Source organism: Stegostoma tigrinum, chromosome 1, assembly GCF_030684315.1.
Source record: "Stegostoma tigrinum isolate sSteTig4 chromosome 1, sSteTig4.hap1, whole genome shotgun sequence".
In the NCBI taxonomy this organism is placed as follows: domain Eukaryota; kingdom Metazoa; phylum Chordata; class Chondrichthyes; order Orectolobiformes; family Stegostomatidae; genus Stegostoma; species Stegostoma tigrinum.
Genome location: NC_081354.1, coordinates 6863176 through 6889458, shown reverse-complemented (window position 1 = coordinate 6889458; position 26283 = coordinate 6863176). Strand labels below are relative to the sequence as shown.

Sequence of the window (26283 nt, the reverse complement as noted above, 5' to 3'; positions counted from 1 at the left end):
TTAAGGCCCACATGAGGCTCTTCCTGCTCTATATCTCATCACAGTGTGGTCACTAATGGCTTCATCTGTTGAGAATTTGTAGCCACATCCTTTATGACTCAGGATAACTGTAACATGGAGATGAGGCTTAGAAGCAGTTCGGTGCTTGTTTTTGATTTGTGCAGATTTGATGGGCTGAAGGGCCTTTGTGTGGTAGTCTTGAATGATGGTAAGCTCCTTGCCTCCTGTGACGGTGCAGTACTCCTTCAGCACTGCAATGCAACACCTAGCCTGTACGTTGAGTCAAGCCCCAGGAGTGGGGACCTTTCTGACTCGGTGTGGTTGCTGTTATTTTAGAGGGATAATGAGATTTCTGCAGTTGGCAGAATTTGCAGTAAAGAGTGAATGCTGCTGAATGTCAGTGACAGTAGCATGTTCACAATGTTTAACCAAAAGTAAAATTCTGCAGGTGCTGTAAATCTGAAACAAACACAAAATGCTGGAGAAACTCCTGCAGGTCTGAGAGAAAAATAGAGTTAACATTTCCATAGTTGGGTCAATATGAGGAGTCTAATATTGGCCCAATGTTAATACCTTGTTTCTCCCTGCACAGATGCTGCACTATCTGCTGAGTTTCTTCAGTACTTACTATCACAGGGAAGAAATGTTACTAACTAAGCCAGAGGCCTGGTCTAATGTTTTGGGCATTGGAGTTCAAATCCCACTACTGCACTTGGGAAAATTAAAGCCAATTAATCAAATGAGCCACATTTATATCAATCCTGGGAATACTGGATATTTGTTTTTAAAAATTCCAGTATCGTTCCTTAATGCGTATAAGAGAAAGAAATGGCAGATTTTCTAATGGGACTGGCTACACTTGACTCCTGACCTTGAGCAACATGGCTGATTGTTAACAGTTCTCCTCAGTTATAGACAACCTACCCACCTGCTCAAGGGCACTTGGCAATGGGGAACAAATTCTGGCTGGCACTGCCAGTGAAACCCACGTCCAAGGAATGAATATAGAGATGTCCAACAGGATGTGTAGTCTTATTAAAGCTAAGTGTTTGGGCTCAGTGCACACACTGCTCACCTTTCTACCAATAGTGACAATTTAACTTCAGCGGACACCTATGTTCATTCTTTTTTTTTACAACAAAGCTATGATTGATAAACTCCATTTGTTTAACTGTGTGATGATTATTGTGGAGTCAATACCTTCTAGCAGTTCAGAATAATTTTTTTTTAATGGTTTATAGCTCTGTGTTTCTGTTCTGAGATTGTAGTTCTCCCCACAAGTGGTTAGAGCCATAATGCTATTTGAAGAGTTGTACTTCGTTTTGAAATAGTATTTTTCTTTCTCCCCGTGTTCTCTTCAGGGACAATGGGACTGAAAATGACAAAGTAGGGTACAGGTAAAAACTGATCTAACACAAGCCCTGCATGGTCTCACTCTTAACACAGCACTGTTCTATCGCACGCACAGGCTGTAATGGACCTGGTATGTCTGATGTTCCTAGCACCTGTTTGCACTGAAGTTATGAAACTGCCTTGTTGCTGGTGTCAGTCAGAGCAACAAATTTTCTAAAGCCACTCACTAAGCGTTTACACCTAAGACTTTGCACAATGTTCTTTTTTTGTGAGCACCTACCAGCTTTCACTGCCAGTGAGGTACGTTAGGAATGTGTTGTGTTGTAGGAAGCAAGGTGCATGGCACTTGGTTTGTGCATAAAAGGGTCCCACAAACAACATAACGTTGTCCAGATAATCCATGGACAGAGAACAAGGTGCGGCCATTTCACTCCCTGAGCTTTCCTCCTTTCAGAGTGATGATAGCCATTTCTTTGTATACTATCTGCATACGCTTATACAGGTGCACAGCACAGAAACAGACCCTTTGGTCCAACCTGTCCATGCCAACCAGATATCTTAAATTAATCTAGCCCCACTTGCCAGCATTTAGCCCATGTCCTGCTAAACCCTTCCTATTCATATACCACCCAGGTGCCTTTTAAATGCTGTAGTTGCACCAGCCTCCACCACTTCCACTGTCAAGCTGCCCCTCGGGTCCCTTGTAAATCTTTCCCTTCTCACCTTAAATCTATGCCCTCTAGTTTTCATATCCCCTACCCTGGGAAAGCGACCTTGGCTATTCACCCTATCTATGCCCTTCATGATTTTGTAAACATCTGTAAGGTCACCCCTCAGCCTCGCTGCTCCAGGGAAAATAGGCCCAGTCTATTCAGCCTCTTCCTATAGCTCAGACCCTCCAATCCTGGCAACATGCTTATAAACCTCCTTTGAATCATTTCAAGTTTAGAACATATTCCCTACAGTAGGGAGGCCAGACTTAAACACAGTATTCGAAAAGTGGGCTCACCAATGTCCGAACTCCTAGATGAGTTGGATGGGAAGGATTCAGGAAATGCAGCAGAAAAGGAATATCTGAGCCACCATGTGGATTCATGAAATTTTGGATCTCTGACTCTGGGTATCAGATCTGGGGGCCATTCAATCATCCCTCGTGCCTGCCCCAGGCAGTCCAATTGTAGCAGTTGTCTTGAAGTCATGGTATTCCAAGGGATGCAGTCTGAGGGCTGTAACAATCCCTTAACGTCCGGCACTGACCAAATATACATGTATGCTCGATATCTGCACTCTTGTTCCATACTCCTTGATCTCACTGCCCCAAAAAACAACTAGCGTTCACAGATCTACAATTAACAATTGATGGGACAGCAGTTACAATTTATGGAAGTGAGTTCTAAAACTGCACCCTTTGTGTGTAGCTGTGCTTCCTGACTTTGCTGCTGAAAATGTTCGAGTCCTGACTTTCCAAACAGGAGAGATGGTTTATCCCCATTCACTCTCTCAGCCTCTTCCCCTTTTGCACCTTGAAAGCTTTGGCCAAGTTAACCTAAGCTGTTACAAGGTCCTGGATGACAGATAGCCAGCACATTGAGATGAAATAGACTCCCCTACCACCTTTCAAAATTGCGCTGCAAAAGCAGAAGATATTTCTTTTAAGTCTCTGGATTGCAACTTGAAACCACAAAGTTCTTACTGAGGCAAGTAATCTGCTGACTGAGCCATAGCTCATTTTGGACAGTAAGTTCATGGAGGGGATTATTGAAAATTTATCAACTGGGTACAATGATCATGGGACATACATTTATTTGAATAAATCAGTATAAGTGTTTCTGAACACAGTTTATAAATGTTTAAATATTTTAAGGCAGAGAGAGATTCTTGATTTCCAAGGGGATGAAAGATTATCGGGGATAAGCAGGAGTATAGAGTTGATATTAAAATCAGATCAATTGCGACCTAATTGAATGATGGAGTATGACCAAGTGGACTATTTTAGTGCTGCGTCTGTGTGTGAGTGCGCGTGCGCGTGTGTGTGAGTGCGCGTGTGTGAGTGCGTGTGTTTTAAGTTGAACAAATGGATTGAAGGTGGGGCGCGTGGTGATTGGGCCATTCAGTCCATCAAACCTGTTGTACCATTCAAGAAGTTCGTAGCTGATCTGTTTGTCATCTATTTCCGCACTTCTGTTGAACCCCTGTAAGAACTAAGAGTCTAGATACTTGTGTATATCTAAAGCTGAGATAGATTGTCGATCAGTCAGACGATAAAGGGTTGTGGGGGAAGGGCGGGAAAGTGGACGTGCGGAATGTTGGATCAGACGTTCTCCTGTTTAAGGTGGAGCAGACTCATTGGGCCAAACGGCCTGCTCTTGTTCCTATTTCTTACGGGCATGTGGTCGAAGTTTTGTAAATGCAAAATATAAATGGTTCCACCTCCTATTATTTCTCAAAATGTCGTTTCTATACAGACACACACACACCATCTTTTTTTCTTAAACTAGAATGCATGTTTGCAGATATAATGGGAACTGCAGATGCTGGAGATTCCAAGATAATAAAATGTGAGGCTGGATGAACACAGCAGGCCAAGCAGCATCTCAGGAGCACAAAAGCTGACGTTTCGGGCCTAGACCCTTCATCAGAGAGGGGGATGGGGGGAGGGAACTGGAATAAATAGGGAGAGAGGGGGAGGCGGACCGAAGATGGAGAGCAAAGAAGATAGGTGGAGAGGGTGTAGGTGGGGAGGTAGGGAGGGGATAGGTCAGTCCAGGGAAGACGGACAGGTCAAGGAGGTGGGATGAGGTTAGTAGGTAGCTGGGGGTGCGGCTGGGGGTGGGAGGAAGGGATGGGTGAGAGGAAGAACCGGTTAGGGAGGCAGAGACAGGGTATTGCATGTTTGCAGATGCCTAGTTAGCTTCACAGCAACAGTTTCTAACCAGTAAAGTCTGGCAGTGGATTCCCTCTGACACCCCAAATAAAGCACAATGTGCAACCTTTCCATTTCACGTTGGTTAGTTTGATTCTGTGGAGACAGTATTAAGATAATTGGCAAGAAAGAGGCAAGCACTTTATTTTACATGTGGGAAGTTATGATGTGGAATATACAGCCTGGCCTGGGGGTTGGGGAGGGGTGCAGAAGCATGTATTTTGAAAGTGAAGAGATTAGGCGCGATGCCGGGGGAGATGAATTGGCAGCTCTTCCTTTCAAAGCTTGAATCCAGTGGGCCGAATGGCCTCTTGCTGTATTTTGGCCGTCTACATCTCTTGAAAAATGGCTTACATTGTGGTGGTCATTTTTTCTGCTCAAAACTGCCACATTTGCCTCATGAGCGTGACTCTAGTGTGACAATCTCTACCAAGTGCTGCAGAGAGGGAGAGAGAAGGCTCGGGATGACCATGTTGGAAATGATGACCCTGTTTTTAGAATGAAGCGGGACATGCTCCATGATAGTGGAGCAGCTGACGCTCATTGGACCCTGCTTGTAGCGGTTTATTTTGGAATGCAGCCGCGGGCCGAACGGCACAGTTGACGGGCACAGCCTTGAGAGTGGCAGCAGAGTTTGTAGTCACCCAAATGATGGGGAGTGCCCTGTGATGTGCCATCAGGAATTGGTCAAGGCTGGCATTAGCTGCCAGGAGTTTCCACTGGCAACCCTTCCAGCCCAGTTACAGGCCTAGCAGAACATGCCAAGTCGGTTTGAAATGAGGCCATTCCTGGAGTGTGACCAGAATCGGCTCAGTTTGCAATGGGGTCAGTGAGGGGTTGAAGCAAGGAAAATGGGCACGTAGGCAGACTTATTAAAAACAAAAAAATCTGCTGGTTACAAGGGAGGAAAAGGCAGGAATACAATGAACCTTCTCATAGAGACTTCCTGCAGATTTTACAGAGGTGGCATAGGGCTCCGTCATGTACAGCCACTGGCTATAACTAGGGAATAAAAAACAGTGTTGATTTCGGGGAAGATTGTGGTGTAGCAGGAACATCACTGGTGACTAGGTCTCTGGGCGTGCTTTCACCAGGGTAGCTGGTAAAATTTGGGTTCAGTGCATATGCTGTGAGCCAGGAGGCCTGGGTTCAAGTTGCACAAGTGTGTAATAATTCCTGAACAGCTTGGTTAGGAGCACAAAAAAAAGTTAATTTCCTCAAATACAATCAGAGATAGTAGGATCTGCAGATGCTGGAGAATCCGAGATAACAAGGTGTAGAGCTGGATGAACACAGCAGGCCAAGCAGCATCAGAGGAGCAGGAAGGCTGATGTTTCGGGCCTAGACCCTCCTTCAGAAAAGGGTGGGGTGGGGGGTGGAGAAAGAGGCTCCTGAAATAAATAGGGAGAGAGGGGGAGGCGGATCAAAGTTGGATAGAGGAGAAGATAGGTGGAGAGGAGACAGACAGGTCAAAGAAGCAGGGATGGAGCCAGTAAAGGTGAGTGAAGGTGGGGAGGTATGGAGGGGATAGGTCAGTCTGGGGAGGACAGACAGGTCAAGGGGGGGGGGGGTGAGTTTAATAGTTAGGAAGTGGGGGTGTGGCTCGGTGGGAGGAGGGGATAGGTGAGATGAAGAACAGGTTAGGGAGGTGGGCATGAGCTGGGCTGGTTTTGCGATGCAGTGGGGGAAGGGGAGATTTTGAAGCTGGTGAAATCCACACTGAGACCATTGGGCTGCAGGGTTCCCAAGCGGAATGGGAGTTGCTGTTCCTGCAAACTTTGGGTGGCATCATTGTGGCACTGCAGGAGGCCCAGGATGGACATGTTGCAGGAACAGCAAATCACATTCCATTTGGGAATCCTGCAGCTCAATGATATCAATGTGGATTTCACCAGCCTCAAAATCTCCCCTCCCCCTGTCGCATCCCAAAGCCACCCCAGCTCATGCCCGCCTCCCTAACCTGTTCTTCCTCTCACTTGTCCCCTCTTCCCACCTCAAACCACACCCCCATTTCCTAACTACTAACCTGATCCCGCCCCCTTGACCTGTCCATCCTCCCTGGACAGACCTATCTCCTCCCTACCTCCCCACCTACACTCACCTTTACTGGCCCCATTCCTGTATCTTTAACTTGTCTGTCTCCTCCACCTATCTTCTCCTCTATCCATCTTCGATCTGCCTCCCCCCTTTCCCTATTTACTTCAGAACCCTCTCCCCTTCCCCCATTTCTGATGAAGCGTCTAGGCCTGAAACGTCAGCTTTTCTGCTCCTCTGATGCTGCTTGGCCTGCTGAGTTCATCCAGCTCCACACCTTGTCATCTCGGATTCTCCAGCATCTACACTTCCACTTATCTCAAGCCAATAGCTTTGAGTTTGCACTAGTGAGTCTCAGGACATATTGAAATTGGCTGGTGCCTTGCCACCCTGCGCCTATGTTCTAGAATCATTCCCCCCCGCCCCGGCTTTGCTTTCTCCTGGGTTATCTGGCAGTCAAGTCACCCTGTACCTGTTTCTTTTGCACCATTTGCTGGACTATGTCCTCGGATCACAGGATCACAGTGGCTCCCGGTTTTGGCCATATTTGAGGGCATTTTGAATTCTGTTTTATTGAGTCGCTTTCTGTTAAAGGGGCATCGAGAAATAATCTCTGCCCCACTATGGATGGGCATTACCACTGCCTCATTGGCGATGCCCGTATCCTGTGCATGAAATTTTTCAGTCTTTGGAGAAAGCATCGAGAGCGGGATGAATTATATGAAAGGGCTGGCACGGGCTGGAATGTCCTCCTGCTGTGCTGTAAACATTCCCTGAGACACAAGTAGACATTTCAGTACAACTGGGCCATTAAGTGTGCGCGGTCTCTTTAAAGTTCAGTTGTGGAAACAGGCGTAGCATTTGCAAAGAGGTGTATCAGCGAAATGGATCAATTTTATTGAGAAATGAAATGTGAGGTCAGAGGATGAAATGTTTTTATAATGACTCTAATAGGAGCAGTCACAATGATTGCAGAAACCAGGTATAGGATTGTAAAGCACTTACAGCACAGTATCAGACCACTCAGCCCAACTGGGCTGTGCTAGCCTTTGCACTCCACAAACCTTCACTTGCCCCTCTTCACCTCACTTACCTTCTGTTCCTTAGTCCCTTGTGTTCTTACCCTTACATGCAGTGTTGCTATGATGTCCTTGCTCTGAGTGGTATGTTTTCTGTGCATAAAAGAATGATGCTCCACCAGACCTTGTTCTATTGCTCCCTCCACTCTGTTCCTTCCCCTGAGTGACTGATGGCTTATCTTTTACATGACGTAAGCACTTTGGAAGTAGAACAAACTTCGCCAACCGTGTGCGCTGACCATACGGAGGCGCGTGTGCCTGGAACAGGCACCACAGCGTCTGGGTTTGCGTGCACGGTAGCCTCTCAGACTCATCTGCTCCCTGCGCTCGGTGACCCGCCACTAGCTGCAAGCCCTGGGGTGGATGCTGCTGGATTCGGTTCCCCTGAAGATGAGGAGAGGTATGGAATGGGGCAGTACCGTGACTGGGCACAAATCTACATTAGCTCACCACAATCTCTCCCAATTACCAAGTGGCCTAGTCATTGAAGGGATGCTGTAGAGAATACGCAAGGGGAGATTGTGGCAAATATTCAGGCCTTTTATTGAAAATGATGAGGCTCACTCATCAGAAAAGACAAAGGCCATTCAGCCTGTCAGTCCCCTTCTGTCATGCACTCAGACCATGGCAGTTATGTATCTGGACTCCTACCACTCCCATAACCCTTAATAACATTGTTAACAAAATGCCATTAATCTCAGTTTCCACTGATCCTGGGTTACCTCAATCACCCGCCTCCCGGTTCTGTAATTCTTAATGATCCCAAAGATTAGTGCATCCATTTCGATGTTTAATTGACCCCTGGCCTCAATAGCTGGAGTGAGCGAATTACGCATTTCCTTCCCCTTTTTATGAGAAGACATACTTCCTGAGATCACTCTGAATTGCTTGGCTCCAATTTTCAGGTTCTGACCCCCTCGTTTGGGACCTCTTTAGTCCTTTCTATTCTTCGGAAGCACCCAGTTAGGTCATCCACTCATCTTCCATAGTCAACCAACTATAGCTTAGGCTGTGCCCATCTGGCCTCCAGATTTAACCTATTTAAACATAAGTACCATCCTGGACAATCTGCAATGAGCTGCCTGTCATGCCTTCGGTGTGGGCTGTTCAGAACTCCATAGAATTCTCTGAAAGGGGACATCTTTCAGAGTTAAGGTACATTGTGAGTTCAGTTGGAGATTTTCACCATCAGAAGCAGGCCAGACAGAGTAGACAGGGAGAGACTGTTCCCTCTAGGAACATCAAGACCAACAAGTGGGTGTAGATTTAAAACAAAGCATGGATGATTTGAGAAAAGAATCTAATTAGGATATGGACTGTACTGCCTCAAAATATAGTGGAGGCAGGCTGAACTGAGGCTTCAGGAGTGCATTGGATGATTATTTAGATAGAAATGGGGAAAAGGGCAGGAGATTGGCACTAGGTAATAGAAGCTGCAAGCACGATGGATTGCCTGGCACAGAAGGAGGTCATGACCTTTCTGAGATATAGAGGCAATGCTAGCCATCGCAGAATTGTGGGTTTCTCCCTTTTGATTTGCAGAACTCACCCAAGGGGCTACTTCTGCTCTTGTGCCTTATGATTTGAGCGTTCCCAGGGTTGAAGTTCATCGTGGGCAGACGGGTCATTTTAGAAAATGCAGTTTGAAAATGGAGTTCTTATTTTGAAGGAAGAATTGTGTTTTGAGCATTCCCGCTGTTGTCACACTGACTGCCCTTCGACTGGGTGTGATGGACAGATTCACTGTCGCTACCTCTGCCAGTTACCCAGCAGCTGTTCAGAGACCAGTCAGTCCACCCTCTGTCCTTCCCACCACCTCCCACCTCTCAACCTCCCCACCTCTTCAGTACTGCAAAGTAACCTCCACACAGCCAATTCCGTACCCCCACCCCCCACCAAGTTTGTGACTTATTATTGTTTTACATTCATGGGATAAAATGTTCACTTTAAACACAATCTGGGGGGTTAAGTGCAGCCAAGATAGAGTTGAAAATTTTGTTTTTCTTTATTCATTAATGGGAAGAGGGCATCGCTGACCAGGCAGCATTTATTGCCCATCCCTAATTGCCCAGAGGGCAGTTCAGAATCAACCACATTGCTGTGTGTCTGGAATCACATGTGAGCCAGTCCAGGTAGGGAAGGCAGTTTCCTTCCCTAAAGGACATTAGTGAACCAGATCGGATTTTCTGACAATCGACAATGGATTCACGGTCATCGTTAGATTGTTAATTCCTGGTACTTTTATTGAATTCAAATTCTACCATCTGCTGTGGTGGGATTCGAACCTCGGTCCCCAGAATGTTATCTGGGTCTCTGGATTAACAGTGCAGTAATAATATCATAGGCCATCACCTCCCTGAAATTGCACGCACTTCATTTGATTTAATGATACGTACAGATGAGGAAGGACACCAATTTGATTGGGACAACACATCCATCCTAGGACAAGCCAAACAGAAACATGCGCGAGAATTCCTAGAAGCATGGCATTCCAACCAGAAATCCATCAACAAACACATTGATTTGGAGCCAATCTACCATCCTCTGAGAAAAAGAACAGGAAATGACATCACCAATGCAGGAAATGACATCACCAACCCAAGGAAACCTAAACAGATAAATAGAAAGCGGGACATAACACCAGAGCTTTGTCAGACACTCACTGATGATGTTACCTAGAATGGTGACGGATTGTCTGAAAACTAACCTTCCAGCTCAACGAGCAAACTTACATCCAGAACCTCAACCTGAGCTGCAAATCTTCTCAAAACTCGCTATTTAATGATTTTCCTAGTTTTTGTTTGCATACTCAGAGATGTAAAACTTATAACAAAGCAGCACAATTGAGCAGTGCAATAGAACTTAATGATTGCTTTTAATTTCCATTTAATAAGTCTTCCTTGATGTACACAAGGGCAATAACCTGTGCCATTTATTGTTACAATAGAAAACGGGTTTACTGCCAAAGTTGTTAATGTTTTAGTAAGGATGCCCCGATTCAAGATCGTTTAAAATCCATTAGAATGACTTAAGATGGGGCTGAACTCTTTTTTTATAATCCCTCTGGTACACTCACTAGTTAGGTTGTTAGTCAATTCAATGCATTCTGATGTGAGAGGAACTTTTAAAATGTGCTTCATGCCTGTATGGCTAAGAAAATGAAGAGTCTTCCTTTATGACCACTGTCAGCTGAATCCCTCTGCTTCAGTCCAGAAGTGAGGCCATCCTCGGGGTCAGGATCTACCACATACCACTTAAATCTTTAAAATGTTGTTTAAACAGCAACAAAACAAAATCACTGGGAATGTGAGTGTAAGTGATTTGAATTTCCTCATGCCCCTGATCCTTTAGGATGAAATGGTAGCATCATGACAATGACACTGGACAAGTAATCCAGGCACAACAGTTAATGCTGTTGGGATATGGATTTAAATCCTATTATGGTAACGGATGGAGAAAACGATCGGGAATTAAAAGCTAGTTTTTGTGATGGGCATTTTTGTTAACAATCCCTGTTGGTTCATTCAAATCCTTCAGGGAAATAATCTGCTCTCATTCCCTGGCCTGACCAACGTATCACTCCAGAAGTGGTTGACTCTCTGAAATCACTCAACAACTCAATTCATTCGAAGGGTAGTGAGGAAAGAGTATCAGATTGCGAATGATGGTCATGTTCAATGCTAGAATAAAGGAAAGAATCCCATCGTTCTGATGTCTGTGTGGATGTAATTAGTGGATGTATGATCTTTTTGATGCACCATCCACAAAATGCATATGGCGCTATATGTTTGCATCAATTTGCTCTGGTTTCAATCAAATTAACCTTTTTATTTTTGACTTCCCTTGTCCTTTATCTATCTATCTTTCCTTCCACCTCTTTAGAAGGATGTACCTGGACAATCCTTTAGATGCTTTACCCAGGTGTGCTCCACATCCACTGCCAAACAAGTGTGATACAAAGACCGAAACTTTTATTGCTTCAGTTTCTACTGTAAACGTGAGGAAAGCTAGGTAGAGTTAACTGTGAACCTCTTACTGTTGTGCTCCATTATTGATGACGAGCTTTATCAATGAAAGGAAGATGATTTTGTGTAGTGCCACCTTATTGCCATCCTGAGCAGTAATTCTCGTGTACAGAAGAGGGAAAATAAACTTGCATTTCATGCAGCGACTTCCACCATCTCTGGATGTTCCAAACACTTTACAACCAGTGAAGAACTTTAGGCGTGTCATTGTATTGTGATGTAGCAAATGTTGCCACCAACTTGGGCACAGCAAGCTCCCGCAAAACAAAAAGATAGTGACATTGTGTCGGTGCCAGTCATCAAACACCTATTTATTCTAAGCCGATTTTTGTTTATTGAAATACTTTTCAAATGTTATAATGTTTCCTGACTCAAAGATAGTGACATTCAGCTGACCTGATTTTTGAAGTATTTATTGTGCGGTAATATTGGTCAGGACGCGAGGAGGGAGGTCTCTCCTGCTGTTCTGCAAATCAATAAGATGTTTCAGGTCTGTGTAAGGAGACTGCATAAATGACCAGTATGCTATACCTGTCCTGATATCAATAGATATATGTTTGAATGGTTTTGCGAAAGATGAATTGATTTAATGCACTCGCATATCCATACCTTTCTCGTTGGTGACTGTTGTTTAATGTTTTTAGAAAGAAGTCTTTGAAATTTCTGTTTCTGCCTATTTTAGAAGATAAGAAAAGAAAGCATTGAATCTTGTTTCAGGGTGAGACTAATCTTGTTAGCATTGAAGCACGCATTTTCAGATTTCTTCTCATCTAGTTGTGCTTTCCATGGAAAGATTCGTCAATGTAACAGAAGAGGCGACCTCAAAGATGCCATCAGTCCTGCCAAATCTTCCCCTTGCTGCGACCGGAATTGAACCATGTCCTTTAGATGTTGGGAAGCATTCAGTGGCTGTACAAACCTGTGACATTCCAGTGCTCGCTACCCCACCATTGACCTCCACCTCTGTGGGAGGTGCAGAACCTGCTGTCTGTACTCCAGCCATCTCTGAAAGGTACAGAGATTGAGCACGTGCAGAGTCCAGGGTAACGTTGGGAGATAAGTCAAAGATGAGCAGAGGAAAATGGAGATTTGGGAGAGTTGTTCAAGTCCACGGCGGGGGGGTTTGTGGTGTCGGTGTGGGGTGGGGTGGGGGGGGTGTTGTGGTGTCGGGGTTGGGGGGGAGCGGGAGGCGGTGGAATTCAGGTAGAGTAAGTGAGGCTGAACTAGTTTCAGCCAGAGGACCCCAATTAAAACGATTGGCAAGGAGATGAGAATTGGCTTTGCTCAACACATTGTCAACTGGATTGTGTTGCCTGAAAGGGTGGTGAAAGCAGATTCAATAATAAAGTGAATGAAACATTTACCTGCAAAGAAGATGTCTGCGGGGAGATGGGAAAACAGCAAAGAGAGTGAGGCTTACTTAAATAGCTCTTTCAAAGAACCAGCACAAGCTTGATGGGCCAAATGGCCTCCTGCACTGTATAATTCGATTAGTTCCTATTGAAAGTACATCATAAGTTTTCTCAATATAAGTTTGAATATATTGGTTCGGTACACTGTCTCTCCCTCCCATGTCTCTTGCTCACTCCTCTACCTTGCCACCTCTCTTTTATCTTGCTTTCTGTCTTCCCACCCTGCTCCATTCTTTGTCGTGCTCCCCACCCACTTCTCCCCACCTTTGTCTCTCTCTCTCTCTCTCTCTCTCTCTCTCTCTCTCTCTCTCTCTCTTTTTCTCTCTCTCTCTCTCTCTCTCCTCCTTATCTCTGTCTCAACGTACTTCCATGTGTCCTCCACCCAACCCTCATTTCTCCCCTTCTCCTCTCAAAGACTCTCCTTCTCCTTCTCCTCTCCTTGGCCCATCTATCTCACCCAATGCTGCAGCCCCACCCACCTCACCCTGCCATCTCCACCCAAACCTTTGCTTTCACTGATTCCCAATCTACACTTTTCTCGCGCTGTGTGTGTGTGTCTGTCCGTCTCTTTCTTTCATTGGCTACTCTTTGCCCAGGAAAGTTTTGGAAAATCCACTTGAAGCGTTGCCAAAGTCGACTCCACCTCTTCCGCCCTTGAAGCAAAGCCCAGAGGCGCAGAACGCTGCTGCTGTGATTACTGCTGTACTTGCTGCTCAAGCTAGGTATTCTGCAGTCATCGTTGTGAGATTTGTGCTTGTTGGCTTCGGTATAATTACAGTATTCACATAAGAGCAGGAGCATGTCAATCTACCCTCTGAGAATCCTTCACCCGTTTATAGCAGCATGGGAAGACTCTCTTGGCCCATTGTGTCGGTGCCAGTCATCAAACACCTATTTATTCTAAGCCGATTTTTGTTTATTGAAATACTTTTCAAATGTTATAATGTTTCCTGACTCAAGCACTGAATTCCGTATGTCCAGTCCAACACCCTCAGGGTGAACAAAACTCTCTTTAAATCTCCTCCAAACCCCTGATTTTAACTCAGTGCCCCCTATTTATTGACCCCCTCTATTTAAGGGAGAGGTTTATTCCTATCAGCCCTATCTCTGCCCCTCATAATTTGGTTGGCTATATTCAGTAAGATCATGATTGATTCAGTCACCTCCAAACCTGTTTCTTCCCTTACTGGCTCATCTCACTCGTTTGAAACAGTAACAATTTTTGATATTTAACTTTATTATATGGTTAATCGTAGCCATGAGATGATGGAATCTGCTCTTTAAATGGCCCTGAGTCCTGTAGCTTTTGTGTGTGGATCAGATAGAATCTTCAAAATCCTCACTATTACCCTCAATACACCAATCTTTTACCTGTTTTTTTAATAAGAAATGCTCCTCCCATGTTCTGTTTCAGTTTGCTTTATGTATTTTCTTTTCTGATTCTATTCTCCTTTTACATATGTTCCTTTCTTTTTGCAACTTTTTGTGGAATAAAATATTGTCCACCAGACTGTCTGAACCTACTGTCTCTCCGTCTCTGTTGGATGCTCTGCTCATCACACCGGTTACAAAATCTCCATCTGCACAACCTTTTTCATTGCCCAAGCGCCAGTCCGTCAGCTCTTTGTGTGTGCCAAAGACCAGGAGGTAAGGGAAGATCAGCATGCTGTGTGTCTCTTCCTGTGGAAGATTTAAGAAGCTGCAGGGTGATTGTAATTTTCTAGATCTTTCTGGAGGAAGCGATGTGTTGCTGAAGCTCATTGTTTTGAACAGCAGGACAAACGCAAGAATGCCAAACTTCAAGTTGGCTTGCCAACCAATCAAGGGTCAATGTACACCAATTGTGTGCTGACACATTCACTTCTGGTTTTTTCTGCTACCATGCGCAGACTTCCAACATGCACCCTGTGGCCGGAAACGTTAGAGAGAACATGGATCTGTACCCTTCTCTCCTGGAGTATAAAATGTTGTGACTGTTTGAAATCTGGCATTCTTGCCTTTTGTCCTGAGGAACTCAAGATTAAAATCTACAGTGACCACCTCCCCCACCCCCAACCTGTCAATATTTCCTACGACCTGGCAACTGATTATGTTTTATTGTCACGATTATCACCTCATATTAAGTCATACTTTTACATTTGATTCAAGGCAGAGATCTCCTGTTGTTGGGCACTGAGGAGACTTCCTTTATTCCCATCCCTCACTGAAGTAAATAGTCTCTGATCCAATAGATTTGCACGAGAGAGAGAGAAGTTATCAGAAACACAGGAGAAAAAAGCCCCTTAGCTCACTGAGACTGCTATCCCATCATTCAATGAGATCTCGGTTGATTTGGAATCTAACTCCATAAATCTGCCTTTACTCCATCTCCCTTAATATGTTTTGCCAAGATAAATATTTTTTAAAAATCGGCTTTAAAATGAATAATTACCCAGTGTTAATTGCTATTTGTAGAAGAGAGTTCCAATCTTCCACTATATCTGTATGTGGAGATGTTTGGTTATTTCTCTCCTGAAAGGTCTGACTTGAACAATTGGCCTGTAGATCTCTAGCCCCAACCTGCAGAAATAGTTTCTCTCTGTCTATACTGTCCGATCTTGCTGCCTTGAAAACACTGACTAATCGCTGCTTACCTTTCTAAATTCCAGAAAATTCAACCCTTGTTTGTTTATTCTTGCCTGATGACTTACCATCCAGGCATCCTTCTAGTAAGTCTACTGATTCACAGGGTTTTATAGAATTAGATGCTGTATTAATTGTTGGGTATTGTTCTGTCTCCATGACTTCTCTAGCTGTGATTCTGGAAGCCTATCTCCTTTCTCTGCAATGGCAACTCTCATGACTAGCTGATGAAGACAACATCCTCTCTCTCTTATAATTGCATCTTCAGTTCATGTCATTATTAGTTGACCATTCATCCCCTTGAGTCTGTTTTGACCCCGTTCGATGTGATGAGTTCATATCTCAGCTCCACCTCTCCACGTTAGATTAGTAAGGGACATGGAACTTAGTGTAGAAAAATCTATTCAGATATGGTTTTTAATCATCAGCACTTAGATTGCACCAGTATCCACAGCCTACTGGAGAGTTTTGCATTCACCTGGTCTTCTGTGTGGAAATATTGCTTCTGAATGTACGGGCTTTGAATATTGAGGCTGTGTTCCCTTTGATCCTTATTCTGTCCGACTTGAGAGAGTCGTTAATTCACTCCATTGACGATTTGTTTGATGGTTCAAACCTAACTAATCAGTCCTTTGTTTGGCACAGTTGGCTCCATGGCTGGTTTGATGTAATGTCAAAAAAGTAGATATAATTCCTTTTTAGCCTCTCCCAATAGCTAAGGCATGGTGCTTTTCAGGTTAAACCACTACCAGTCTCCTCTCTCTATTGGGAGAGTAGCACTTTGGGACTTTACTCACTTTACTGGAATATGACATTTACCTGATGCTGAGATAGTTGACACAGCTTCTTAATTCACTCCAGTTTCTCTGTTTCCCTCTCCCAACCTGTATGAACAGCGACCAGGAGTGTGTGTGAAGGGAAAGGAAAAATGAAATCAGCTGATTCTGTACCCACAAGACCTGAGCGAACATGCACCGCTCATAGAGGCCTGAATATAGTGCAGGGTTTCATCATACAGGGTAACTGAGCAGCTGGGGGGGTAACATGTATGTAGCACACTGTTAATGTAGTTGATATTTTCTATGTTGTGTTGTGTGTGAGCAGATAGCATGGACAAATTTGTCAACTATTTCAACCCTGGATTCCACCAGGTTCATTGCTCTACGAGACTGCTAGGTTGCTCTTGAAGGCCAGTAAGCAAATGAAGGGCACTAGCTTCCCATTGTACACACGTAATAAAAACCAAAGGAACTGCAGATGCTGTAAATTGGGAACAAAAACAAAGTTGCTGGAAAAGCTCAACAGGTCTAGCAGCATCTGTGAAGGAAAAAAAGTTAACGTTTCAGGTCAGGTGACCCTTCCTTACCTTCCTGGCTAAGACTTTTCTTAGTTTCTTTTGGAATGCACTAGTATAATTGTTGAAGAGATGGCCTTTTGAATAAGAAGTGATTTTATTGGCAGCTGGAAACTCTCCTGGGAAGTGAGAAGAAATGTGTTGAAAAGCAGTGACTGCTTGGTATGGTTCTACAATCTACAGTTGTAGAGGTCTGCAACATGGAAACAGACCTTTGGCCCAACTTGCCCATACTGTCCAGTTTTCATGATTAAACTAGCTCGATTTGCCTGCCTGTGGTCCATATCCCTTTGTACCTATCCCTTCTGAGCATCTGTTCGAATGTTTCTTAAATAATAAAATTGTATTGGCCTCCACCACTACCTCTAGCAGCCCATTCTAGACACTCCCCATTCTCTGTGTGTAAAAATTCCTTCTCTGGAGTCTTTTTATATCTCTCACTCTCACCTTAAACCTATGGCCTCTAGCTTGAGAGTCCCCTACCACGGGGAAAAGCTGTTAGCTGTCTACCTTATCTATGCTGCTTGTGATTTTGTAGGAGCCTTTAAGGTCACCCCTCAGTCTCCTACGCTCCATAGGAAAAAGGTCCCAGCTTGGCCAACCTCTGCTTATAACTCAAATCTTCCAGCCCAGGTAACATCCTAGTAAATCTTTTCTGCACTGTAACCTAATATCCTTTCTACAGTAGGGCAACCAGAACTGCATGCGGTACTCCAAATATGGCCTTTCCAGCATCTTGTACAGCTGCAGCAAGATGTCCCATATCCTAATGCAATGCTCTGACTGAGGAAAACAAGCATGGCTAAAGTAGTATCAGAGATAATGGGAACTGCAGATGCTGGAGAATTCCAAGATAATAAAATGTGAGGCTGGATGAACACAGCAGGCCAAGCAGCATCTCAGGAGCACAAAAGCTGACGTTTCGGGCCTAGACCCTTCATCAGAGAGGGGGATGGGGAGAGGGAACTGGAATAAATAGGGAGAGAGGGGGAGGCGGACCGAAGATGGAGAGTAAAGAAGATAGGTGGAGAGAGTATAGGTGGGGAGGTAGGGAGGGGATAGGTCGGTCCAGGGAAGACGGACAGGTCAAGGAGGTGGGATGAGGTTAGTAGGTAGCTGGGGGTGCGGCTTGGGGTGGGAGGAAGGGATGGGTGAGAGGAAGAACCGGTTAGGGAGGCAGAGACAGGTTGGACTGGTTTTGGGATGCAGTGGGTGGGGGGGAAGAGCTGGGCTGGTTGTGTGGTGCAGTGGGGGGAGGGGACGAACTGGGCTGGTTTAGGGATGCGGTGGGGGAAGGGGAGATTTTGAAGCTTGTGAAGTCCACATTGATACCATATGGCTGCAGGGTTCCCAAGCGGAATATGAGTTGCTGTTCCTGCAACCTTCGGGTGGCATCATTGTGGCACTGCAGGAGGCCCATGATGGACATGTCATCTAGAGAATGGGAGGGGGAGTGGAAATGGTTCGCGACTGGGAGGTGCAGTTGTTTGTTGCGAACTGAGCGGAGGTGTTCTGCAAAGCGGTCCCTATCATGGCTAAAGTGGTCTTCACCAGCCTGTCTCAATTGTTAAACTATTCACCCCAAAGTAGGCAGGCGATATCCTTTTAAAGTTTGAGTGAGGAAGGCAACAGGTAAAGTGCATGAAACGCTTTACACCTTAATTTCATAAACTTGAGCCAAACAAAATTCTGCTGATTCGACTCTAACTTGTACCAAATCTTATTCACCAATCACCTCTGTGCCCTCTGATCTATGTTGGCTTGCAGTCTATTGGTGCCTCAACTTTAAAGATTCTCATGTGTTTTCATTTCAGATTCATCCGTGACCCCATCCTTTACTATCTGTTCCAGTTCCTCCACGTCTGCAGTTCTAGCCTCTTTAATATCCAGCCGCAGCACCCCCGGCCAAAAAAAAAATTCCACCCTGACTTCACTGTCTTTGATCACTGTTGGATGAGGCATATTTTGCATACTTCCACGTTTGATGCCGAGTGCAGTAATTGGAGATTGTAACCACTGCTGTAACCGTATTACTGAGCATACTTTGTGGTTAAACCCCCACGTTTCACCTTGCACCATTGAAACTTCACTCTTGATCTTCAGCACAGCCCCTGGCTCTCTTCTCTCCCGCCCCCCCACCCCAAATCCAATATCCCCAAATCATTACTTCCTTCAATGCTCTGAAAGTCTCCATCTCCTTCCTGTACCGATGACAGGTTGACCACCTGAAATGTGAACTCTGTTCTCTCTCTCCACAGACGCCTGACCAGCGTTCTCGGTTTCTTGTTTAGGGATTCAAGCAGTTTTGTGGTGGCAGGGTTGGGGGAGGTGGTGTTGTTGGCCGACTTGGCTAGATAGCTGGTTTGTGATGTAGAGAGACGCTGACAGCATGGGTTCAATTCCTGTTCTAACTAAGGTCACTAAGAAGGAGCTGCCTTCTCAACCTCTCCCCTCGAGAGAGAGCGGCCCTATGGTCCCTAAAGGTCCCTTTGCCTTAGAACATAAGGAAGGGTTTTTGTTTAACGAGTAGCCAACTCTTAGTCTAATTACTTTTGGCGGGGGGAGGGGTGAGAAATATACAAAATATGAATCTCGCTGAAAAAAAGAGTCCAGTTGCCAAGGCTTTCTGTGTTGCATTCATCAAACAGCACCAAGACTGCTCTGAAATTTTGGCATTCTTGTGTTTTCCAGATGAGTGAAAGCTGAAACAGAATGTCTTCCTGTCTCAGTGTTATTATAGGAAAACGTGCCTTCCTTTGTGTATGAGGGATGTGTGTGGGCATACGGCAGCAGGCTAATTCCATTAACATCATCCCACTTTGCTTGGTTTTATTGCCCAGTTTTGGCTTACAAAAGCCATGTCCCACTTTGGGATTCATTGCAACTGTGATGTGTCCTTTGAGCAGCTGGGCCGTGCAGTGTTACCACATTAAATGGACTTGCGTTCTTGGTTTATTGGGCAATGAACAGGTGCGAAAGCAGAGCTTTACCCTTTGAACACCATGTGAAATGCCAGGCGAGCCACAGATGAAACGGAGTGTGTATTTTGATGCTCAACGTCCAGTTTGCTTTTCCCTTCTGCTCCAGTTTAAAAAGTCTTCCTCATGAATACTTAGCAAAATGGGGTAATTGCAACGATAAGACAGAAGAGATGGTGCTTCCACATTACACTTCTATTTTCAGCGCACATAGTTCACTTGGAACTTTTGTGTGTAGGAGTAGATGCTGCTTTCATAATTTATCTCTTTCGTTACACAAGAATATTTTTTAAAAAAAACAGGGTGAGTGGTGAGGCAGTGGCCTAGTGGTATTATCATTGAACTGTTAATCCAAAGACCCAGATCTGGGTTTGAATCACACCATAGCAGATGGTGGAATTTGAATTCAATATAAAGGAAAAGTCTGAAATTAAGAGAATTCATGAAACCATTGTTAATTGTTGGAAAAACCTGTCTGATTGGCTAATGCCATTTAGAGTCATTTCCTTCCATTTAGGGAAGGAAACTACCACCATGTGTACATGTGACTCCTAACACAGAGCAATGTGGTTGACTCTTGACTGCCCAATTGGCGGTAAATGCCACCTAACCAGCGACCCCCTCATCCCATGAATAATAAAGAAAAAAAGGCCACTCAGCCCTTCAAACTGCTGTGCCATTCCAGAGGATCGTGATTGGCCTACCTCAACATCATATTCCTACTCTGTTCTTACTTTGCTATAAAAGCAGGTCAGCTGCTTGGAATTTTACAATGAGTGACTCACCTCCCGACTCCCCAGAGCCTGCCTACCAACTACAAAGCACAAGTTAGGAGAATGGTGGAGTATTCCCCACTTGCTTGGTTGAGTGCACCTACGACATCACCCAAGGAGCTCAACACTATCCAGGAGAGTGCTGCCTGCTTGATTGGGACCATTCCTGCCACCGTTAGCAATTAGTCCCCTCACCAACAATACGCAGTGACAGCAGTATGTACCATCTGCACGACGCACTGCGATAATTTTCCAAGACTCTTTCAACAGCACCTTCCAAACCACTTCACCAGTCACATGGGCACACCACAACAAGCTCTCGTCTGAGTCATTCTTTCCCCATCCTGACTTGGAAACATATTACTGCCATTCCTTCGGTGTCACTGGCTCAAAGTCCTGGAACTCCCATCTCTTCCTCCCAACATCCCTCCCCCAGACAGCATTGTGGCTATACTTACATAAAATGGACTACAAGGACATGGGTCACCATCAACTTCTGGAGGGCAACTAGGGGCGGGCAATAAATGGCGTGCAAAATTGCCCATAGTGTCCAGGGGTATGCGGGCTGGGTGGGTTGGCCATGGGATATACAGCATAACAGGAATAGGGTAGGGGGTGGGTCTGTGTGGGATGCTGTTTGGAGGGTCGGTGTGGACTCTTTGGGCCGAATGGTCTGCTTCCGCATTGTAGGGACTCTACCATTACACCACTGCCATCCCCATATGTGCAGCCCCAACAGTTCATAACATCACTGGACTCGTAACCCAGAAATCTGGTTAATGTCCCTGGGAATATGGGTTCAAATCGCATGATGGCAGCTGGTGAAGTTTGAACTAGAAAATAATCTAGACTAAAACGTTAGACTAATGGTAACCGGTGGTTCCATATCTTAATGGTATGGAGAAAGGATTTAACAAACAAGTGTACCCAGGCAAAGTGGTTGTGGGTGGGGTTAAAATGGCTGAAAGTAAAATTCTGACCTCACTTCAGCTGTTCTCTTTAAATCTTCTTTCTGCTATGTGCCTATAATTGTGTTATTTCTCTTTCTCTGACCTTTCTGTTTTCGCAGTGTTACGTGGCATGAATCAGTTTTCTGTTCAGAAAAGTCCTCTGTCAGACAGTTTTCATTCTCACCAATTAATTCTGCAAAGCCTAGGTAATATTTCTTAGTCTTTTGTTGAAATAGTATAATCTTGGCTTGGCTGAGCGATCTCATTTTAGTGAACCTGGAGAAATTTTGAACTGGATTATTGTCCGTGTTTCCAAGTCCCTCTTTGGGCTCAACCCCTCCTAATTTCTGTCCTCTCCTCCGGCCTTACAAAACTGTGAGATCCCTACGTGCCTTTCAATGTAGGTTCCCAGGTATGATAGTTCACAGAATTTTTCATGGCAGAAAGGGCAACATTACAAAAGAAGCAACCTTGTATTCTGTGGCACATTACTGTGCTGTTTGCACAGATGTATCTTTTTTCGGATTCGGTACGAGGCTATTTATGCCCACTGTGCCACTCTTCCCAATATAACAGTGTGTTGTATCTCAAAACCGAGAGGTAGCATTCATTGCTTGCCCCCTATTTGACAAATTGTAGTTACCTCACGATATGTTATTGATGGAAAACAAAAATTCTGCACGTACTCAGCAGGTCAGGACACGTCTATGAAGAGAAATGGAATTACTGTTTCAATTTCACTGCAAGAATGTTAGGACTAATAACTGAGTGTTCCTGCACGTGTGTGCATACACACGTGTATCTCTGAGATTGTTTGTATCTGTATGCATGCTGACATACCTGTCTGTTTGTGTGCATGTATACCTGTGTGTGAGCAAACATTATGTATGTATGTTTGTTCATGCACATGCATGTCTGTGTGTACACCTATACATATGCATGTCCGTGCCCAGCTTCACATGCATTCAGACACCAGATGCTCAGACTGTAGTTGTTAGTTTTTGTTGTAAGATGTGCCTTTTTTTAATGCCTTTCATGACTGCTGAACATTTTAAACAGCTTTACAACCAATGAAGGACTTTTGAAGAGTTGTCACTGTTGCAGTTTTTTGCAAAGCAAGCTCCCACGGACAGCTGTGTGATAATGACCAGTCAATTTAACGTGATGTTGATTGTGGGATAGATGTCGACCAGGACAGTGAGGAAAATGCTGTGCATTTATTTGAAGTAGTGTCAAACAAACTTTTACATCTGGCCAGTAGGACAGGGACGTGTAACAATATGGAAATATATTTCAGAACCACCTGGAAAAACTGGAAGATTTTGAACTATATATAGGCATTTTTGAAATTAAGAGATCTTAACTATGTGATTACTTGGAAAATTTGAAGCCAACAGTTTAAATGTGTACTGTCATTACTTGGAAGTCAAGATGACTTTGGAGAAAACCCAAGTAAAGCTTTTAAAGAGATTGGAGTGGGGTTTATGGCCCTTCATTGCTGCAAAGTCTTCGCTTTGAAAGACAATGGGGGCCACTATTTGTGGTTGCCTATCAGCCCTTTCTCGACTTGGTTTTCTCGATTTTAATAAAAATAATTAATAAAGAAGTAACTCTCAGAATTGCACGTTTCTCTCCCTCTTTGTAAATGCCTCAGGAGCCTGATGAATGTTCAAGACACCAGTATATTTGACTTTATAAACCTGAAGAGCAGAACTGTGACCATTTTCTGAAGGTTCAGATCCCATTTGACTTCATCGGAGCTGAAGCTTTTCCATGAACCTAAGCAATTTGATTTCATCGATTAGATACCCAGTAGACTGTGAGAATTCATCAGGGTTCTGTTCTTTGTTTCAGCCTCTCGTTTTCCAATGTTGTACTTTCTTTTAACATCTCTGCAGAGACTATTGTCTTTAGCGTTGCGTGAGAGTGTCTGTGTTTGGGATTAGAAAGGAATATAGATCTAATTCCAGAATTATAGCTTAGTTGTTAACTGGTGTTTGCCGTTTGGTTTGAGAGTAAGTTTTGTTTTATGATAAATGGGTTATTTTTTGAATTAAGTCGAGAGGTCTAGGAAAGCTTCTTTCATTCTGGATAATGAACTAAAAAAGAAGCAGTTATCCATTTTGATGACTGGTGTAAATTATTGAATCAATGTTGTGACAAGTGGAGAGTGAACTTCCATTACTTGTGCAGTCCTCCCATCACTCTCAAAATGGCGGGCCCTTGGTTCGGTCCCAAGGACAGCACCTCTGGCAGCGCAGCACACCCTCAGTGTTACTGATGATCTTTTGACTTTTGCTCTTAAATCCTTGGTGGGACTTGAACTCTCATCCTTCACACTCGGAGGCAAGATTGTCATCAATTGAGCCATGGCTTCACAACTCAACTGTGAGTGCTATTCCAGTTGAGGTAGCAATCGGGAGCTGTAACACACGAACTGTGCACGTGCAGAGGGTACATTTTTGACTGTGTTTCTCGAATAAGATAGTCAAAGATAAATGCAAAGAACTCATGAAGTTTCTTAGCCTAGAGAGTGGTGAAAATGGAATTCTCTATCGCATGGAGTAATTGAGGTGAATGTTGCAGATACGTTTTAAGGGGAAGCTAGGTAAGTATGTGTGGGATCAGAAAAACAGGATATGGTGACTTGGTGGATGAGGTGGGAAGGATGCAGGATCCTGTTTGCATGAATGGCATATTTTCACGTATATTGTAAGTAATATGTCAGAGGCTGAGGAAACACATGGGATCTTTAGCTTTATAAATAAGACCTCTATACTGAAACACAATCAAGTCATGCTTGATGTTTGCAGATCTCTAGTTGGGCTTCTGCATGAAGTCTGATGGCTGTATTGTATTTAACTTTGCAGCACTGATGGGTGTACCCATACCCTATGGACTGTCACAGTTCAAGAAATCAACACTTTCTCAAGGGTAGTTAGGGATGGGCAATAAATACCAGCAATTTTCACATCTCGTGAACTCACTTTTTAAAAATAAACACAATTTAAGAAGAATGTCAAGGCTGTGTGCATGGTACAGTGAAGGTTTACCTGGCCTAAATAAGGGCAGACTGGGGTAGCATTGGAGGTTAATAGAGACCCAATGGAGCTATTCAGAATTCTGAAAGGTTTTGAAAGAGCAAGTTGACAGCAGCTTCCTTCTGGATCGTGCACCTGATTCTAATGATGTGGGCTGGAAACGGACCTGTTCTGACTAGAGAATGCAAGATGCAGATGAATAATCTAAAGATGTTGTTTTTTTTTCCTATCCTGAAAGATGTATTCCTTTGCGTGGATAACATAGCCTACATCCTTCCCTGTCTTCCCGAAATGACGCAATTTATGCAAAACTCTTGCTTCTAATTCAAAGCTCAGGTTAATAAAGATTTACCTGTTGTTTCCTAACATTATCCAACCACAAATCCGTCACAGCATTGTTGCAATTTACTTTTCCATCTTGAATAATGGTATTAGCTTTTCAGACCCGATATGAAGTGACTGCTCCTTGAGTTGTACGTTTCACGGAAACTATTCCGTCAGCACCTGCGGACCAATTTCTGTTCATGAACAAAAACAAGAGCTTCTGGAAAAGCTCAGCAGGTCTGGCAGCATTTGTGGAGAGAAAAAAAAGAGGAACATTAACTCTAATTTCTCTCCACAGATGCTGTCAGACCTCCTGAGATTTTCCATCAATTTCAGGTTTTTGTTTTCGATTTCTAGTATCGGCAGTTCTTTAGTTTTTGTTTTAAAAACCCACTTCTGTTGCTTTTTTTTCCAACAGTAGGGATGCTGTGGATGTTCCTCAGCCCATTGGCCCCGCTACTGCTTCTGTCAAACCCATGTCTAAGATGCCTGGTGGGGTCTGTCACACCCCAGCCACTGCTGCTGTATCCAGCCCAACCTTCAAGCCTCGTGGAGTTGCCGAGCCTACCAAACCAACAAGCTGGCAAGCTGCCAACTCAGCAGGTAAAATGCAGGTTGTTTTGTTTTAATATTTTAGAGTTGTGGATAACTTCTTTTCATGGCTACAGAATCACACAGGCTCAAGAAATGGTTACCTCTTGTAAAAGTCAACCACCCCCAAGGTTGGCCAAGAACCACATTTGTTTCTCATGTAGCTCGTTAAGGCTGACTCCCAACATTTAGTCAAAAAAAAGTCCAAACTCATTGTACTTAAATCTGATCACCACTGAAGGCAAACATGCTTGCGTGCAAATCTACCTGAGTAACAGAATGCCAGCCCATTGAATTACAGCTTCATAGAGTTGTTACAGTGCAGAGCTGGGCTATGCAGCCCATCATGCCTGAAACAGGCTCTCTGCAACTTAGTGCCACTTTTCACCTATAACCCTGCACATTGATTCGATTCAAAGAATCATCTAATGCCCTCCTGAATGTCTCGGGTGAACCTGTCACCAATGATATTTCCAGCGCGTGGATTCTAGACACAAAGTACTTGTGAATAAATATATTCTCACGTCACATTTGCTTCTCTTATAAATTACTTTACGTCTATAATTCTCTCGTTCTTGAACCCTTTATGACTGCAAGCAATTTCTCCCTGTGATTTTGAAATCTTCAACTTTTGAAACTCCTTGTTTTGCTTTCCTTGGAAAGGAGAAGGCTATCTCAACGCCTCTGTATCTTTGTAACCAAGGTTTCTCAGTCCTGGTACCGTTCTTGCAAACATTTTTATCGAATATGTTCACATCCTTCCTGAAGTGTTGCGCCCAGAATTCATCTGAGATTGAGCTAGTGTTTTATTTGGGTTTATCATT

General features: G+C 44.2%; 1 protein-coding gene across 15 annotated transcripts in view; it reads left to right on the top strand.

The window, feature by feature from the left end:
• The window catches only part of pdlim5a (PDZ and LIM domain 5a), a 252103-nt gene that overhangs the window by 180494 nt on the left and 45326 nt on the right, over window positions 1-26283 (top strand). For 11 of the 15 annotated variants that reach the window (XM_059649664.1, XM_059649648.1, XM_059649741.1 and 8 more), the window contains 8 exons: window positions 1362-1397; window positions 7586-7789; window positions 11272-11400; window positions 12208-12426; window positions 13423-13548; window positions 14336-14473; window positions 21623-21709; window positions 25287-25471. In XM_059649664.1, the coding sequence (XP_059505647.1) occupies window positions 1362-1397; window positions 7586-7789; window positions 11272-11400; window positions 12208-12426; window positions 13423-13548; window positions 14336-14473; window positions 21623-21709; window positions 25287-25471 (1124 nt within the window). The remainder of the gene's footprint in view (window positions 1-1361; window positions 1398-7585; window positions 7790-11271; window positions 11401-12207; window positions 12427-13422; window positions 13549-14335; window positions 14474-21622; window positions 21710-25286; window positions 25472-26283) is intronic. The other 4 variants (XM_059649771.1, XM_059649802.1, XM_059649824.1 and 1 more) reach the window with 4 other exon arrangements.